At 42.8% G+C, this 20,111-nt stretch overlaps 1 protein-coding gene across 12 annotated transcripts in view; it reads right to left on the bottom strand.

Annotated features, from left to right (window-relative positions):
- NPAS3 (neuronal PAS domain protein 3) overlaps positions 1-20,111 on the bottom strand; it is a gene marked incomplete at its 5' end in the record, with an annotated part of 907,100 nt that overhangs the window by 6,157 nt on the left and 880,832 nt on the right. For 8 of the 12 annotated variants that reach the window (XM_081089875.1, XM_081089876.1, XM_081089878.1 and 5 more), the window contains 3 exons: positions 246-370; positions 4,220-4,367; positions 18,175-18,281. In XM_081089875.1, the coding sequence (XP_080946001.1) occupies positions 246-370; positions 4,220-4,367; positions 18,175-18,281 (380 nt within the window). The remainder of the gene's footprint in view (positions 1-245; positions 371-4,219; positions 4,368-18,174; positions 18,282-20,111) is intronic. The other 4 variants (XM_081089871.1, XM_081089877.1, XM_081089879.1 and 1 more) reach the window with 1 other exon arrangement.

Raw genomic sequence — 20,111 nt, 5'->3', positions numbered from 1 at the left:
GTAAATATAAGTATTGCATGTGTATACATACACATATGTGTGTATGCATATATGTGGTGGTATAAGTACAGTGTTTGTATGCATATGTGTGTAGAAGGAGAGACTCAGTAATACCTTGAGGCGGCATATGTCTTAATATAAAATCTGACCAGTTGCTGTGCTCTGACGCTGGCCCTCTGCCGTGCCCCACCCCTCGTGTTCGGAAAGGCAAGCCGTAACTGCAGAACACGAAGAAGCAGTAATACCTGTAATACCTGAGGTGTCTTTAGAGTCTGACTCAGAGTCCGATGTCTCCGAGGATTCCGAGGTTTTCTCTGGCAGATGAGGGAGCTGCGCGATGTCCATCGGGGTGTCCTTGTACTCGGGGTTACTGCGGGAGGGAGGGAGACTCGTGAGGAGTGCAGGCACCCATTCTGTATAGTTTGCTTTTCACCATATTCTTCCCATTTCCTCGCCCCAAACTTTTGGAGTTTAGAGAGCGTAAACGACTAAACGTGAAGTAATTTCTCTGTTCATCACGGCAATTTTACAGAAGCCTGGAAGCCTGTGCTGGGGCACAGGTGCGCCCTGCTACGATGATTGAATACCCAAATACTACGTGAAAGCCACTAACAAGCTTTTACTTAATCAGGTACCACTGGGGGCCAGGGAACTGTGCTGCTTGACATTCCTCGCAGTAGAACACCTGGGGGGAAAGGAGGAGGAGAAGTGCTCTCAGCAGTCCCCTCCCATACCTCCTGGGGTGCCCTGACTTCTCCTGGGCTCCTCATGAGTCCATTGCCTCAGTACCCTTTTCTTGGCTCCTTGATGGAGCTTCTCAGTTATTCAGATGGCTCCAAAGCTGTGGGGGGTAAGGGCAGAGCCCTGAGTGCCTAAGATCTGACAGATGCACAGGTGCATCCTGGGATGCGTGGATTATGGCTACTGAACTGTCAACACACCCATTACAATCACATTTTCATCGGTTCATGTGGTGTACACCTGTAGCTTGTTAGCTGGGAATCTGATTGCGGTGGGGAGTGTCCCAGTGTGAAAGAGACCCTAACAGAATGGATCTAACCCCACTTGCACAAACGTGTTTAATTTTTGTTCCATTTTAAATTCAGAAACAAGCCTTTTCTGGGAAAGAGAGGATATTCAGTCAAATTTGAGTTAGCTGTTTTCTAAAAATGCCACTCCAAGTCTGGCCCAAGGTATGAACAGTACAGGCTACTGTAACCGGAAGCCACAAGGAAAGTCTCTTGCCTCAAAATGGAAGATGCCTCTGCTATACTTCCATAATGGCTAGTCAACCAGAAGCTCGCAACAGAGGATTACCGAATCACTTGCTAATTTCTAGTGGAATTCCTACATTAAAGAGTCACTGGTTCAGTAACTAAAATTGCAACTGTCTCTGGGAGGGTTAATTCACTGAGATGGATTATCAGGAGCATACTCCTTAGTGTGAATTAGCTTCAGCAGCGGTGCTTTCTCTAGGTAATCAGATGAGACTAATGGTGGGAAGGTAGCCTTAGCACTAATGCAGTTTCTGAATACAAGTCTGTAATTCTACCAAGCATTGTGAGGGAATCGGAGGAAGACTGGGGAGTAATCATTTCAGAACAAAGAAGAACAAGCCTAGATGGGGCCCAGAAGTGAGAGATTCTGAGGAGGAAGAGGGAGCTTGGAAATATTGCTCAAGGAAGAACAAAGGATAAGAAGGCGGGAAAGAAAAGCAAACTTGAATAGTTGCTGTTTGCCAAGGCCAGGTCCTTTTCTTACCAGATCTCTAGCCTACAGAAGGGATACCAAGGAGTTAGCACTTGGTAGAGTTTTTACTGCTAAAGCCCATCTATATTAGTCTCCTTTGGTCCAGATGGCTTGGAGGTTCACAGGTCATTTGACACTGATGGCCTGTAATTATTGAACTCAAGGGGAGTCTTTAGGTTAGCTGACACAGGACTAGCATGTCTGAGATTGAGGCTCTTGAGCCTGAAGACTTGCCTTTGGTACCCAATCTGATTCCTTCCTCTCTATATGTAATTAGATGAACCAGAGTCACCAAACACTCATGAGCTTGTGCCATGTGGTCCTAGGCTAAACAAACAGTGTTCACCCAAAGCTGCATGGACTGACCTCTCCTTAACCCTTCTCATGCCCTCCATTTGGAGGCAGAGTAGGAAGTCATGAGGCTGAGGGTGCAGTAAGGAAGATCCAAATAGGGAGAAATCGCCCTGAATGGGAGCAACAACCATATAGATTGTTTTAGTGCCCTAGAATACATCACCGTGGGAAACAGGCATCTTCTTATCCGTGGTGTCTCTGTTACCTTGTGTCTAATTCTTAATAATAATGGGTCTCCTCGGCACAACTCCATTTTTTGCCCAGCAAAATACTGTCAATGCCATAGAATCTTATCCTATTTCCTCTTTGGCATTAAGTTTATAACCTTCTGCCTGACATATTGCCACTGTTCCATAACCTTTATATAAAAAGATTTCTTGATGCCACAAACACATGATTGCATGAAATTCAGGCCTTGGAGGAATCCACATTAAATACACATACCTTTAGAGAGAATTGATGTAGAGTAGAAGAGGTCAAAAATGGGGGGAAAAAGTAGATAAATGAAGACTCTTTTAAGTGGTGCACATTAAAGCCCTCTCTAGAGCAATAATCATTAGTGTCTGATTGATATGCTATTGGTAGCAAGCACATTCATGCCTTCAAGTCATCACCAACGTGCACGAACACACTCTGAAGGGTCAGCGTGCTGATGAGCCATGGTTGTCAGCATCGCAGCTTCATTTGGCTGTCTCAAAGAAAAATGGGATTCAAGTACTCCCTGTCTAGATTATCAGCCAAAGGGTAACAACTTCCATTCATAAGACCTATTGGAAGTTTTCCTACTCAGACCATGTGTGGGCCCTGCTTGGTGGCTGCAGGCCAAGGGAAGCCAGAGATGGGAATGACAGTGGTGGAAGGGAGCCAGCTGAATGTTCAGATAGCTCCATGACAGGATTGGTGGAAAACCTCCCACAAAGCTTGCCCCCAAATGCAGACCACCCAGGCTTTGGTCTTGGCTACTTTTTTTGCTAGTTTGAATCCAAAGGTAGAAAGGAGGAAGGACTGAGAAATGGTGCTGCATGCTAGAATTTAGGAAGCTTTTGAGTGTGGCCACATTCATGGATGTCAATTTGAGGGCACATTAAAAAAGTTGTAAAACTTGCCTGAGGTCACAGAATAAGCAAAAGAAGGTTGCCTTCATTTTTATACTGATACTAGAGCAGCCGTGGGCAAACTATGGCCCGCGGGCCGGATTCGGCCCATTTGAAACGAATAAAACAAAACAAAAAAGACCGTGCCCTTTTATGTAATGATGTTTACTTTGAATTTATATTAGTTCACACAAACACTCCATCCATGCTTTTGTTCCGGCCCTCCGGTCCAGTTTAAGAACCCATTGTGGCCCTCGAGTCAAAAAGTTTGCCCACCCCTGTACTAGAGGCTCAGTGCATGAAATTTGTGCACTTGGGAGGGGGGTCCTTCAGCCTGGCCTGCACCCTCTCAGAGTCCGGGAGCCCTTGAGGGATGTCTAACTGATGGCTTAGGCCCCCTCCCTGTGGGGAGCTTAAGCCAGTAGTGGAACATCCTCCTGCATTGAGTGTCTGCACCCTGGTGGTCAGTGTGTGTCATAGTGACTGGTCGTTCAGCCTTTCGGTTGATTTGTATATTACCCTTTTATTATATAGGATTATCTTGATTCTAGCAAAGCAAGTTACTATACTGGGGGATTCTAAGGCATGGAATACAGGAGAACTATGACGTACCTTGCCTAATTTCATCCCCTTTTGCTTAATTTTCACAAGGATTGGAGTGTGTGAGTGCATGTATGTACGTGTAGAGAAGGGGGTGCTTTTGAAGGCATCAGTTTTAGGCAAACATCTATATTCTTTTTATGGCCTGAACATTTTTGGGGAAACCAAAGCAGCTTCTGCAGAGCTTTCCAAATGTTGACAGACCAAGCATTATTGACAATGTTGTGAATCTGCCCTGGAAGTCCCTTCCAACATAGCTTTGATCTTTTCACATTTCTTTGACTCTTGTGGAAAGAAAAGCAGAATTTCCACATAATTGCACACTTGATACTGTCAAGAGATAATACAACATGCCAGTTACTAACCATTGGGATGCCTATTTTATGACTGAAAGAGAAGCAAACAAGAATTAGAAAATATACCTAAGAAGGTAATTCACCCAGATGATGTTCTTCTCATTTGCATTCTTGGCATTAATAGCTATGGTGGCACTAGACTGTATCCAGATATAGCCTCCGTTCTTCTGCATCCAACGGTAGTACTTCGTCACACACTGGCCCTTATTCAGCACTGGGGGGAAAACAAAACAGAAGGCCCTGCGTATTAAGACTGGGACCAGATGATTGTCATGTCTGCAAAACCTCAAGCTTAGAAAGGGGAGGGCCGCACTGAGCCAGGGTGGCTCCCTGTATGCTTAATGTAGAATGCCATTAGCAGAACAAATAAAATCAACAATTCAGTGGAGCAGCATCTCCCCAGTGAGGGTTGCTAGCATTTGCAGCAAAACTTTGTTCCATTTTGGGCAGCCATGGAGTGGAAGGAAGAATAAAAGGACTACAAATCTTTTTGGCTCACAGAATACCTAATGCAGTGTGGATATTGTCAATGGGCTCGCCATCAGATGGCAACAAAGGCAAATGTGTACGGATTTATTCATAGCTTCGAGGTAGACCTCTTTGAGATTCTGGGTATTCAAGTCACTCCGAAGATACTTTACCCCTCCTTTGATCACTCACCTCATGCGAGCGAGCAGTGTCAGCCAGCGCCCTTGTGCATCTGTTCCTTTTGATCTTGTGCAACAGAATTTATGGTCCACGTATGAACTAAATTTACATTGGTCAGTCAGGGGAAATTCTGGTGAGACTTTACGGAATGTTGGAACAAAATAAATTTTTCAGCCGAGTCAGAGAGAAATGCTGGCCTAAGGGAGGCACGGAATTGACTTGGCTGGAGCCAAACAGTGACAGCTCCACACAGACTCTGAAATATGGCCCCAAATGAAGGAACAAGTAAAAACAATCAGTAATGTGAAACGGTGCCATTAAATACCCACTGAAAGAGAGCTTTAAAATGCAGATGTTAAAAATGATACTTTACCCAAAATCTTGCCAAGTCGAAATTGATTTGACTTGTATCTGGGTACTCCTGAGCTAGTAAAAGGGGGAAATGCACTAAATCATCCCTGAAATAAAGTGCTATGGGTGGGAATGGTTTAAAAAGATGCCGGAAACGTGCAAATCCTCTGCTATTGCTTGGATACGCGTGGCATCGACTCCACACCCCCCAGCAGCCTGCCAGCTGGCTGGCCACTAGAGGGCAGTGTGCACTCGTCCACATCACCCACTTTTGGCATGTCCTTGTCTCTGTCTGCTAAAATGAAAAAGCTCTAACTGCTGTAATAAATTTGGCTAAATTAGCTGCTAAATGGTTATCTCAAGTAATATGTATTTGCATTAATCATCTTGCTCTAAACCAGAACAAGCCAGAGTCCTAAAGACGTAGTAAATTCATATTGTCCATTTAATTACGGCTAATAAGTGCTTCATATACAATAGTTTCATGAAGTACATTTTGATTTTTTTTTTTTAGCGGGGGGGAGGGGGAGGGTAGAGGAGTAAAGGGAAGTCACTTTGGAAAAGAGCTGTGTTTAAGGCTGTTGAAGCACTTTGCTGTCATGTCAGCCACTCTTCCTGACCCCCGAAAGCGATCAAAAATCAAACCTCCACCTATTATATCCATAAACATATAAACTTCAATGCCTTTCTCCCATTTCTCACTTTTTCTCACAACACACTAAATGGATGGTTGTAAAGTTGAATAATTATATATCTTAACAGTTGCTTGAGAAAGCCTTGCTTTGATGAGGGCTTCAAGTAGTAGCAAGTTCTATTCCATAACCATTTGACAGCTTAGGCTGGTTCTAAGTCCCGGGACTGTCTTTGGCTGGTGGCCAGGCTCCACAGGTAGCTTTGCACTCGCCTTTGTGGGCGATTGTAAGTTCTGCCATTCTGCATGCATGGCTTCCCAGGCTACAAGACCGCGTGGTGAAGCTGAGAACAGTAAAATACTGACTCTGCCACACAGCTCTCTGTCAAGCTATTGTTGCCTGCAATGAGATGTGCTTTATTCAAATCCTCTCAACCTGGTTAACTGTTAATAGAGGAATGATGGGTTATGAAATTCTGCCCACTATTTTCACAGAGAAAGTTGAGAGTCCCCAATCAAGGATTGATGTATAATTCTATCAGCTGTGTAACTGGAACAAGGAGTTATTTTGAATGGTTCCAGTTATTTAACAAAGGCAAAGAGTCTAACAGGTCCATTTTTTGAAGCACATGAAGAACACACTGAGATGGTAGACCACTTAGATGGCTGGGGATTCTGGATTTTTGACCCAAAGCAGGCACATTTAAAATACATGTATATCACCAGAATACTTTGCATAGAAAGGGTCAAAGTGAGAACGGAATTATAGTCAAATTAGAATGTACAGAATCAACATAAAGATCAGCCCCTCTTCTTAATACTTTCTCTTACTTAAAGACAATCAAAGAAACAAAAATCTCAAATTTGAAATGCAAAGCCAGCAAAATGTTTCCCTCCCTGCTGGGATCCCTGCTATGCGATGGAAGGGTGGTGTCATCTTTTTGCGTTAAGGCAGTTTGACTCTTGGTGTGCTTTAGTGCCTCTGTGCTTCCTGAGAAGATAAAAACAAATTTATTATGAATGAATGAATGAATGAATGAATGAATGAATGAATACATTAATAGAGCCTTCTTCATCACCCAGGCCCAGGGCCATCTAGTAAAGGGGGGAGACCTACTGAAAGAGTCAGGCCAGGTAAATTTTGATGTGAGGAAGTGGTTGTGAAAGGTGAAAGGACTGACAAGGGGTTCCTTGGGCGTCAGGAGCTAGTTGAGTGCCTTAACTTACCATGGTGAATGCCACAGAGCAGATATGGGAGCCCACCTTTGGTAGGCTGAAGAAAAGTTTGACTTAATCCATTACTCCCCCCCGCCCCCGCCCCTAACCAGCCTGACAAACAGAATTCTTAAAAGGTAACCATTTTACCATGGTCTTAGATCATAACTGTTTCCTAAGGATTAGTGTTTTCTGAAGGAGACCCCGCGTGCTGGTGGGAATCTACATACCTAGGATAAGGCACTGAGTTAGCTCCCACTGTGGCATCCAGTGGTGACCAGAGTGTTGCCCAGTTGCTTTTGTTTTTCAAGAGGCTCCATAAAGGAGGTTATAGTGGAATTTTGCTTCGTTTAAAATAAACAAGAAAAATATTTTTCTTGGGGCTCCAGAATATAAATCTATGACTTTTGGATGAAACTCCCCCTCTTTTTTTTTTTTTTAAATCGTATTGGCATATCAGCTAGATCATTCCAGTTGGTCCAGAGGCAGGGTCTGCCAGCCTTTCCTGAGCTCACCTTGAAGGAGATTTTTAGTTTGTAATAAATTAGACACTTTGAAAAACACAAAAACTTATTTGATTCTCTTTAACCCAGTAGCTGTTGTTTGTATTTTTGAGTTTTAGCTTGTGATAGAAATGAGAGGGTGTTTGTATCAGTGTATTTCATTAAGGTTTTTTTTGTTCTGTTTTGTGTTATTTTTTGTGAGGAAAAACAGAACTAAACATGATGTAAGTCATTTGTTGTGAAAGTCCTTAAAATATGGTTAATTGTCCTTTGAAAAGAGTCTGGGAGTAATTTCATAGTAATTTCATAACAATGTGCTCAAATTATAAAGAATGGAACTAGAGGGAGAGGAAATGCATGTGTGGGCCCTATTTTTAACCTGACGTCATGATGTGGTCAGACACTTAACCTAGCACCTTCTTTGTGATTTATGCCCACGTCCACTGCTTGCTTTCCACACTTTTTGGTGGTGCAGCCTGTGTGTCCCTCACTGAATTCATTAATCACATCATCACATCTGTAGAATTACGTCTTTAAAGTTGTGCTATAGGAATTAGTTTTTATTAAAGGATCCCCAAACATTGAAGTGGTCTTTCCTTAGCTTTTATAGGACAAACATGAATACAGAGGGAGGGCTAGGACCTCTTTCCCAGGGTCACTTACAACCTCAAAGGGTCCCAGGTGTGTCTGTGACACCTCTGCTACCACGTAGAGCCTGCTCCTTTTTACCCTGAAGTCTAGGGTGTAACCACTGCTGTGTCTGCCATCACTCCGAGGAGAACCATGCACCTGGCATCAGTACCACCTACCTTCCAAGCTAAAGGTGCCTGCGTAACAAACCGTGTTCTTCAGAGGAGAGAGGCGACTCCACTGTGAGAACAACACAATACAGACCAAGAGCCGTAGCTCCTCCTGGCTGCACAGTTCCAGGCCTGCTCGTCTCACTAGCCATGGCTGGCGGCATCAGAACACCATCCACCCCAACCGTGAAGGGGGTGGCGAATATGGTTCAATCAAAAGGAAATTGCAGAGAGCCAACGTTACAGAACACGTGGCTTTTTACATCAAATACATCCCTGCCCCCCCTTCCCCATTCCTCAGCCAAAGACTGATGCTCAGGATTATTCAATATCTTTTTAAAATGTTACCGGTTCAATGGGTTTGGGCTTGCTGGTAGGGATGCAAGAAATGTACTGTCGTCCCCCCAAACCTGAGGGCTTTTGCTGAAGCACATGGCCATGGCTCTGCAGTTACCAACAAAAGCGGTTCAGTTGTGTTTTTTTGGGAAAACTTGGTCCACAAAGATAGACTGAGGACTGAAAGGACATAAAGGAAGCCTGTGTCTGTGGCAGGAACATAATTCTGTTCGTAAATCAAAACAAATCGGTCCAAGTTTGCCTTCAGAAATATGGAGAATAAAAGAGAACATGGTCTCTTCCTGTTGGGCTGTTCTACAAAATCAAAGCCAAAGACTCTAAATAGTGAGTTACTTGTGTCTTAGAAAGAAGGAAGCAGTCTAATTCAGCTTGAAGAGGAGATGGAGAACACGCATCAAAAGCGGCCTTTTAGCGAAGTGTCTCACAAAAGGACATTTTAGTGGTTTGCATATGCATTAAAAAGCTGCAATACTTGGCGTATTCAGGTAAGTATAGAATAAATAGGAAATGGTGAGATCATCGGAGATTTCACACTTCACATTCACAGGGCTGAACAAAGAGCTTCATTATCGCCGTGGCGATAGGAGGACGCATCTGCCGCGCCATTCACCCCTCCTGAGGTACCTTCATCAATGGCTGCAGAGAATGGAGAGCAGATGCCTTGTGCTGGAACTCAAAAATTATTTTGAATTCACTAATGTGGAGTGTGTGTGTGTGTGTGTGTGTGTGTGAGAGAGAGAGAGAGAGAGAGACTCTGAGAGAGAGAGAGAGAGAGAGAGAGAGAGAGAGAGAGAGAGAGAGAGAGATTCTACTTAGTACCACAGTTGGGTGCTTAGCTATAGCCACTGGTTCTCTTTCTACATTCACAAACTGGCAGATGAAACATGAAAAAGAATACTGACTCTTTAATCTCTGCTTTTCCACCTAAGGCCCAAGGCAGGCTGACAGGCAACTTCATTCTGGAAACAGGATTTTTTTAAAAAAAATTCTGGATTACTTTTTCCTCTGCTTTTGAAAACTGTGGGCTTATAGGGGAATGAACCTGACATAGACTTAAAACAAGAACAAGTTTCTTTATCTAAAAAGTTATAGTCCTTGATGCTTTCAGGAAGGTCATTTCAAAACCCACAGGAGAAACAGCCTTAGAGCCAGAAACCGCATTAAGCGCTTTATTTACTCACAATGGAGACAGTTTTTCATTTAGAATTGCTCATAGGATCAACCAAGGCTTTGATGCTGGGCAGACTTTCCTAAAGATTTTGCAATTAGTGAGGTAGATGTCTTAAATAGCAGGCATCCATGAATTGGTTTTGGGGGGTTCTATTTTCTTTTTCTTTTTTTGCAAATCTATGTGCTGAGCAATATTTGGTAACATTTAATACTTAATCTGAGTTCTGAGCTTAAGGACAGAGACCTGTGGATGTTCTGTGAACAACTATGCATCATCTATGGATTTTCCCCCTCATACGCTAATGACAGGCCCTGCTTGAGTTGCTATCTGTGTGATTTATAACCTCAGAAGAGGTTTTTTCCTATACCCCAGCCAATTGATAGATTTTTATTAACTGTTAATATTGAATCATGCAGAAAACTTTTCATTGATTTAGAACATGTCAATTTGTTAAGTTTAAAAAATAAATTCCCCTTTTCTTCATGATACTATACTGATTTGGAGACCAAAGCTTTTAAATAGTGATAGTAAGGTGTCCTAGGACAGGAAGGATCGAAGTACTTGCTGGCATGAGTGACATCTGAGATCACAGATATTTTTTCAAGCTGTTTCAGTCCAACCAGGGAGCTCAGTACCACGCATTCCTGCCCTTCCCCACCTAAAACAGTTAAGGTCAGAGGATTTTTAGTTCTATGCTTTCTTTTTGTTGGCAGGGATTTACTACATAATGGAGAAGCAGTGAATCTTCAGCATGGAATTAAGAAAGAATTATGGCTAAGAAATGAGGGAAATGGTGGATTTATTCTCTTTCACTGAATATTTTTTGAAGGTCTACTCTGTGCCAGGCACCTGCTGTGGGCCCCTCTTCCCATAGCCCTCTCACTGAGTCACAGAAATTCCACTCCCCTGGCCACTATTTGGTTTAAGTTTGGAATATGAGGAAGCCCTGGACAGTGAGACTCTCTCTACTGTGGGAGATTATTTCTGTTTGCCTTTACTTCTATTTGCCTTTGAACGGGAGACAGACTTTTGTCAGTTATTGTCACAAATAAATTTATAATAGTGACAACCATGATGGAAAGCATGGGTGTGTGTGTGTGTCGGGGGTGGGGGTGGGGGGGGGGGGCAATGTCTGGCCTGGATGAACTCTTCTCCTTCCTTTAGAATTGAAGAGTGATGGAGTCTTGGGGAGGTTAAGTTGGAATGTAGGGAGAACTCCAAAAAGACAAAAGAGATGAAGGTGGATCTTATACTCAGATTTATTTTATGTCCTCTCAGGGACCCTGTGTTTCTGGATGCAGTCACTTCATTAAATCCACTAAACATCTTCAATAAGAAATATGAAAGTGGTGAGGCATAGACATACAAAAACTAGTGTTCTGTAAAATCAGTAATGTTTAAAGCAGCCCAGACAAATTCCATTTGTTCGCTTGTTCTGCAGGTTTTCAGAAATCCAAGTCCTTTGTTGTGAAAATGTTACCCTCCCATGTAGCCCTGATTGTTGACTGTTCCTGCACAGATATTCTGCCACTTCCTCTGGCTACAACTCTACTCCGGGGTTTTATGTTTGATGGTCTCCCAAGTCCCCCAGGGGATAAACCTTGATTGTTTAAACAAACCAGGGGTGGATTGTTTAATTCCACCCCTGGCAGTGTGTGGCTTAGGTTTAGGCATTTGATGAAACACTGGACAATGAGACATAAGGGGGTGTCTCTCTACTGGGAATATTTTCTTTACTTTCCAAAATGAACATAAAATAAGGACTGACTCTTTCCTGACCATGGGCACTGCCTGTGAAGGACTAACCATTGGTGGTACTCCAGCTGTTTTTTTGATCATGAAGTGAAAGATAAATACAGAGAAAGTTTAAGTCATTTTACTTGGGTTTTCTGTTATTTGTAAGTAGATGAATTTTAGCTGATAGGCCCCACCGAAAATTCTAGGAAGCCATAGCAGATGTAGAACTTCATAAATGGGTTCCAATAACTTGATCCTTAGTGAACCCTACATTATGGAAAAAAACCAAAACCCAACATTGTATGCTAAAGACATGCGCAAATTAAATCATGTGCTGCTCATTTGTGTAAAAAACGTTTGAGGTCTTTTGAGATATGTAGGATATCACTGAATGGGTTTATTTTAAGGGAAGTGTTTTTTAAATATGTAATTTATAGAAGGTAAAGAACAAGATGCTATTATAAGTAGTAATGGAATTTAATGGAATTGTTTTTAAGTTAATTGTTCTAGGTTAAAATGGATGATTTAGAAGTATTTTTTTTTTCTGATAATGCTTTATAAGAGCTATGGGTTATTTTATCTCAAATATCAGGTGTTCTTTTTTTTTTTTAAATAATAAAAGCAACTACTAATTAAAATAGTACTAAGAAAAAACACCAGGAATCCACATTAGAATTGTATTAGGATATATCAGTCAAATCGAAGTTGTGGCTAACTCTCTGAGGTTAGGGAGAAAAGGTTGTGTGTGATTGTACTTCATGTCCTTCTAAGCCTGGTATGCACTTATCTGCCCCCCACCCCCACCCCCAATATCTCCTCCGGCATGGCTTCTTGCCATCTTCTTTCAAGGTCCAGGGAAAAACGCTTCTTGTGGGACTTCTCCATCCTCCCTTAGTTGCCCCTACCTCTGGGGCTTCTGTGTTTTGTTTATATATCTTACTAGTCCTCATTTTATGCCCCCTTTTCAAAATGGGCTGTTTCATGCTGTCTTTTCCATCAGTATGCAAACTCCTTGAAGGTAGAGACCATATATTGGTTATTTTTGGAACCTTATAGGAATACCACCAAGTTTTGCACATAGGAAGTACCCACAAGTGTTAGATCAGTGGTTCTCAACCTTGGCTGCACATTAGAATCACCTGGGAATCTTTTTAAAATCCTGATTTCTGGGCCTCATCCTCCAGAAATTCTGTTTCTTTGTTACTAATGTTGTGGCCTCACCCCATTACAAAGAAACAGAATTTCCGGAGGATGAGGCCCAGAAATCAGGATTTTAAAAAGATTCCCAGGTGATTGTAATGTGCAGCCAAGGTTGAGAACCACTGTGTTAGATGAACTTGAGCAGGAAAATGGAACAGGAATATTCATACATGCAATCAAGTACATAGGAAAATATTAACCTGGAGAAAAAACTGAAGGCCCTTTGGTGATAAATTGACTATTACTACTTTTTATACTCCTTTCCCCACGGAAATTTAAAATTTCACAACTTTCTAAAGGAGTTAATCGCTTTAGCAAGCTAGGAATCACATACTCATTTCATTGGGTCACTGATTGAGAGACCCTGAGAGCCAATTCACTACTCATATTTTATTACTATTAATAAATTTAAAATAAAGTCCTTAAATCCTTAGTTGATTTGTGTTTACTTTTATTCCATGTAAAATAATGCCTTCTAAATACTATTATAGTCAGTACTTCTTAAGCTTTAACGTAAACTGAGTCAGCTGGGATCCTGTTAACTGCAGGTTCCGATTCAGGAGCCTGGGAGAGGCCTAGGCGTCTGCATTTCTGTAATGCACTGCAGCAGGGCCAGTTGGCCTGTGGGTGGTTAGACCCATGCTAGTCTCTGTCCTCTGAGTTTGCCTGTCCTTGAGCTTGAAAAGCCCAAACCAGCATTTTTCACTCCTCCCTGACCCCACCCCCTGAAAATACATAAGATAATAATACTAATTCACTCCTGCCTAAAAACCTGGCTTTATTTTGTCTCTGTGTAAACAGAGCACACGATATAGGCTAACTTGGGTTTTGAAAAAAGTCAGACATGGTGGCTGTTACACGCATTCCCTTTCATGGGAGTGTTCATATTCATGTGGGAGAAGCAGAAAAATCATTTGCTTTGGGGGAAAAAGTCCAGCCAATGATTAGGTTGCATCTAAATCCCTGAAGAGTCAGCCCTGAAAATGGCTAAGATCAGAAAATAGAAGAGGGTCCCCTGTGCTCTCTGGATTTAGCCCACACATCAAACTTGATCCCTTCCCTTCTCCCTTCACTCCCAGCTTCCTCTGCTTGCTGAGTGCAATGGCAGCAGACCCAAATCAACAATTAAATCCCCCCTTTGTTTGTGTGGCAGATGACAAATGCATGGAGGACATCTTGTGTTTCCTAGGCAGGCAGGGCACTTACTTTGATTGATGCTGCGTTGTGGAAAAAAATGAGCTGGGAAGGAATTACAATGGAGGGCCTGCAGACTGGAAGGGGATATACTAATTAGTCCTGCATTAAGCAGTCGGCTTGCATTGGTGATGAGCCGCCTTCAGGAGGAAAGTGTAGGGGTTATTGATGCAAAACAGCATGGAAAGCATTATGCCAGGTAGCTGTGCATTAGTTTTGTTAGGAAGTATAGAATTTAGTAATTAAGAGAGAAATACTTAGGCTACTGTATTTTTTTTTTAACACCTCCAAATATATTGGGCAGACCATGCTTTTTAACTCTACACAGTCACATAGACAAGCTGGAAGTCCTTCTCCCATTCGGAAATAACCCTTCCAGTTTCCTCATCCCTCCGGGCCCCACGGAGGGAGAGCTGCCTCTGCCCCATACTCTCTGGCTTCTTTTTCTCAAGTCCCACAGCTCCAGAGCCCTGGGACATGGGGGAAGTTTTCCTTCAGGCCGCTCTTCCCAGCTTTTAGAGAGTTGTTGTTGGTTTGACCAGGGAAGAACCCTAGGGCTATGGCAAGACAAATTCAACATCTTCTGTGGACAAAAGGCTGGATGAAAAGGTACATGGAGAGTTTCTTGTCTGGTTTAGCATTCGGGATTTGCTCTTCTATTTCCCAGGCAACTGGTAGAGGTGGAGTAGTAGACGGCTGTGCTGTTCCGTTCACATCGAAGAGTGACATTGATGCTCTGGGTAACTGGAATGTGCGACTCCGGGTGACAAGACTAGACAGTACTCGTCATCTCGCGGTCCATACCTCCTGAGCAATGGAGAACTGGAGGGTGATAGGCAAAGATGCTCAAATAATTGCTGATATGAATGGTTTAATATTCAAACCTTGGCATGTTGATTTGGTCAGTTTGGCCTAAAGAATCGATAAGATGGGTTCAATGACTTCCATGAGGTGAAAAAAGGAAAAAAAATCATAAGAGGATTTTGCTCACAGTGTGAAAATAGAGGACCTAAAACTCCTTTGGTTTTAGAATACCAGTATAATTTCACTAACTCGCCGTGTTGGTATAGATAATGTGATTTTTAGTGATTCTTTATGTTGAAATGCAGTGAACTATCAGGTGTCTCCTGCTAACCTAATGGGAGAGTCCATGGTCCAAAGTTCTTGGTTCAATTTATCAAAGTTGTCAAATGCTGGTGCAGCTGAGATTTCCTTTTACTTTTCTCATTCTAGAGACAAGTTCACCTAAGGATTTGCAGATGCCTATGCTAGGAAAAAAGATATATGTGATAAAGATAGCGTTTTGAGTTACCAAAGTCTACTGAGTCTTTTTCCAAAATTTTATCCATAAACTGGAGCACAAGGCAGATATCAAAGTATCAGAAATATCATCAGACAGCTAAAAACTGTCTTTCATGGACAGCACCAGGAATTGTGCCAATAGCTCTAGGAAGAAAAGCTAAATAGTTAATGTGGTTTATTTTTTAAGCATGCCTTTGTTTTAGAATTCTATCTTATTCTTGAACTGATTTGATGTCACCATGACCTTCACCCGCCAAGAAGGCACAGTTGAGGCATCTTCGGTAACAGCCTGGGGCTGTGGACAAGGGAGACGCTGTGCTGGCTCTTTGCCTTTTTTCCACAATGTTTACACGACCAAGACTTATTACATGCCCTGTCATTTTGTTACTGGGCTGGCTTTAGTTAGAGAATTAGGTAAACATGGGACATTCCATCACACAATTTTAGACTCAATCTTACTTTATAATGATGCTAATGTTTATTGTACAGAGCGAGATGCATTTGTATACTTTAGCATTTTTTTTTTTCGGTCACAGAATGCAAAACCTGACATTGGCATCGGTTTGGGATGTGTGTGTGTGTGTGTGTGTGTGTGTGTGTGTGTGTGTGTGATTGAAGATATTAAGCACTATAAGAACGATGAAATTTCAATCTGATTAGGATCAAAATTCTTCAGGATCAAAACACTCCTTTTTCTCCCCCTACAGTTTTACTAATTGTGTGCTACTTGACATTGTGGAGTTATTCCACAGCATGATAGCTAAATATGTGCAGTGCATTTCACTGTGCAGAATTATCAGCTCATTCTATTTGTTTTTCATGTGTTTAAGGTTATTAAAAGAATTTTAAATTAGAAGTCATGTGTATGAGTTGAAAGAGTGAACTCAATCATTGTTAGTAGGCTAAATCATAAAGCAATAGCCAGTATGTCAATATCAAGTAATGAAAAAAAAAATCACAGAATTTGAAAGCATACCTTCTCTGTTTATTAGCTGGCAAGACACCAGAAAAATTAGGAGACTACCACAATAGTGAGTGGCAGAGTTGTTTATTTTCAGCACTCTCAAATTATTCTGGTTACTGGAAATGAGATAAAAGTAGATCGGAAAGAATGGCATCAAACATATTTTGTCGGAGACCTCTGCTGTATGGGAAGGCATGAACTGCCCCCGCCCACTGTGCTCGAGGAATTGTGTTCCTTCCAGCTGTAAATCAAATCCCAGAGAGAAAGCATGATGCTTTCCAAATAATAACTGAGGATGCCAAAGTTCTTTTTTTGTCTGCGTCAGGTTTCTGAATTTAGACCTCAATTAAGATTCCCAAATGAAAAAGCACCACTCTCCCCCTACGACAGTGTCCTACAAAAAATACTCATTTTTAAAGTCTGGCTCTCTGGCATATATTGGTCCAAAAACATATCTTCAGCTTCCTCTAAAGATTCTGATTTTTTCTCCATTTCCCCTAAATTCCCAGCTACAAAAAAACCTGAATGTTTCCTAAAAGGAAACAGCATCATTCCTGCCCCGCCCTCCAATGAACCGAAAAGCCTCTGCTTCTGCAATACACTCGCCCGTTCATCCAAGGCAGCAGCTGTCTCTAAGTCCCTGGTGCGGGCCTAGGCGCGCACTCCGTGCTGGGAGCAGACTCTGCTGGAGAGCAGCCTGGCGGGCAGGCTTTTCCCAGAGACATGCTACCCCAAAACCTGACACTGAACTTGGTCCCGGGTCTTTGTTGCGAATTCAGGGCTAAAACCACAGAACAAGATGCTCCCACTCTGAGACTTTGGCTAGCTTACTGCCTCTCCATCATCCTTTTGAAGGTCTGAGTTTGAAAGGAGCGAATAACTGCTGTCCTCACCATGGCAAGAAAGGGGGGAGGAAGAAAGTGCAAAGGCCACCTGGCTGCTTTTACTACAAAAGAAGCTTCCGTTTCAAGCTCATCTGTGGTACCTTGCAGGTGTTTAAAACCAGCGTTCGGGACTGGGTGCAGAAGCTTCTAGGAAGAAAGCTGGCAGGCCCTCCTCTTCCAGGAAGAGTCCACGGAATGGCCATTAAAGGTGCCTCTGGTTGGAAGGAGACAGTCCCTTCCTATGAGGTCTCCCAGGTCAGTGCTCTCGCCGGTGGGATTGGCGGACCCCACCCACGCACAGTAGACAGCCCCGCTGAGTCTGAGGAGGGAAAACTTCAGGAGGACGCTGGCTGCAGGTTACTACGTGGACTCAGCCAGGAAACTGCTGGTGCTGCTTTGCTTAAATGCCACAAAGGGTGCCTTGGACGTCAGCCTGCAGGTCAGGAGCTGGGAACTGGACTCAAAGAGCTGAAATTAGTTTGTTTTTTTTTTCCCCAGGAGTCTGGAGATGGAGACTCCTGCTCCTCTGAATAACCCTCTTTCCAGAAACACACCAAGAAGACACTGCCTTTGAGCGCTGCCCTGTCCACGCCGTGTGCTCCGCCCCTGCGCCCTGGGCTTCCCTCACCCTGGCTTTGTGACTAGCCCAGTAGGCATGTTATAGGCTCTGGCCTGTTTGACCTTGTCTTCTCCCTTGTATAGTATTTTGACACTGGGACCACACATTTCAGAGTGAAAGTTGCTCCCTAGAAAATGAAAGGGTCAAGAAAGCACTTAAGACAAAGGTTCTGTCATCGCGTCATGGGGGAGAAAGCACGAGAGACCATGAAATCCCAGGTGAGTGCCTAAAGACCCGGCAATTTCTCTGGGCCCGAGGTCCGACTTTCAATCTAATTCCAACACAAGCTGAAGTGATTTATGTCTCACTTTTTCTCACCGCATGTTGACAGTCCTCTCAGAAGTGCACAGGCGACGTGAAGGAAGAAATCGGCACTGAAACCAAACAGGCATTAGAGAGGCAAAACCCGCCAGCGTGTGCCCACACACGCACGAGAGGTACTTACAGTCCAAGTGACTGTGCCGGATGCCCTCCACGTCCTCCGCGTGGATGAAGTGGTAGCATCTCTTCCCCACAATATCTACAGGGGCCAGATCCATGTAATCACTGATCCTACAAGAAGAGCAACAGACTGCAATTCAGAAGGGGAGAAAATACAGACACTGTGACATGTCTTAGAGACAAACCTACTGGCGATTTTCATTATCCCAGGGCACCTGAGAGGATTCGGCACTTTGAGGGAAAACTCTTTATACATAAGGTTATTTCTTTGATGAATAACATTTTCTAAACTAGAAAATGTGCTAGATCAAGCAATTGTGTTTAAATAATTAGATAGGTTCTTTCTTTCTTTCTTTCTTTCTTTCTTTCTTTCTTTCTTTCTTTCATCAGAATGCACATTTAGACAACATAATTCCATGAAATTATTGAGAATCAGGAACAATGAAAGATTCTCATTAGAAGCCAAGATAATTCAAGGTTACATAATAAAATAAAAACATGTTATGTTTATACCAAATGATTAGAGACCCCTTTCATTTAAACAGATTGGTCTTCTATTGGGTATTTCCATGCAAAAGGGCTTCAACTGCTTCTTGGCACAAAGTGCAAATTGGCATTTCAAGGGCTAGAATTTAAATGCCGAGACATACAGATGCCTGGGGGTATTATCTTTTTTAGTCTTAGTCATCTGGGAACTCGGCTTTCGCTCCTGGCCCTTTTAACTGGTACTTTGTGGTGGAGTCCACACAGAACTTTAAACCATTTTGTTAACACATTTCAGCGGCTCTGCCAGCCTTGTGCTCCGCATTACATGTGTGTAAGCCCGTGCCACTGATTGCCCAGACGTCAGTGTCCTCGGGCAGGAGCGCAGGAAAAGAGCACAGAATTGGAAAACATGTTGGGAGAATCTGCCTGGTTTACACAAACACGTCAAAATGCTTATTATCCTCCTCCCTTCCCAAGCGCAGACTCATTCTGGTCAGTCCAAAATAAAATACGTCTTTTGTTTAATTTATTCTCTTCAATGTCCCTGCGTGTTTTGTGGTCTGTGACTTATAATGTATTCAAATACGAAGTGAGTCTTTAGAAATGACATGTTTAAGAAACTCATGAGATCACTGCTGGGGAGTTGACTCTGACTCCCAAAGCAGGGAAATAAGAAATAAAACAAAAACAGGATAATATGGAGTATAATTAAAACATACTACACAGTGAGTGAATGTCTCAGTGTCGAGCAATATAAATCATATTTGGCAAACCTAGAATTCTTGGCAAGATAAGACTAAATGGGGTGATAAAAAGGAGTATTTCCTCAGGATTCCTCTGTTTTCTGGTACAAAACAGATTAGTCGGTGTTTTCCTGAAACCATTAGCTGCTTCCCCGCACTCTTTACACCCCCTTTCTGCAAATGAGGGAACAAGGATGTCATTAAAAGGCCCTCATTGGTGTTTCTGAAGTTTGCCAGCTCCTCTGAAAGCATTAGATGTCAGCTTTGCCGGAGGCTGTCCCGGGGAACCCTGGGGAACGGGGGCTGGGGGGCGGGGGGAATGGTCTGTAGAGTCAGGGATTGGCTTTAGTTTCTAGTTAGCAATTCCCTAATTAAACAACAAACCCAGGAAAAAATCCACTTCATTCTTTAGGGAAGACATTTCTTTAGTTTATTTTTTATTTGAATGAAATCCTTCCAAACAATAGAACCACTTCTTGGCACCAGAGCCTGTTACCGAGGTGAATGGGACCAGCTCAGTGTTCAGCGACCTATATGTAGGGGAAGCCCCGGGACAGTCTGATGACCTCTGTGAGAACCGGGTCCCCTGGCATCTTGTACTCTGAGCCTCAGTTCCCTCATCTGTAAAATAGCTAAGAGGCTGGTGAGGGGTTGAATGAATGAAATGAACATAGCATGGCACCGGACACACATTTGCATCAGAATACAAGAT

Source organism: Myotis nattereri (assembly GCF_964212035.1).
Source record: "Myotis nattereri genome assembly, chromosome: 1".
Classification (NCBI taxonomy): domain Eukaryota; kingdom Metazoa; phylum Chordata; class Mammalia; order Chiroptera; family Vespertilionidae; genus Myotis; species Myotis nattereri.
The sequence above is the reverse complement of the archived record's forward strand: the minus strand, read 5'-3'. Positions and strand labels throughout refer to the sequence as shown.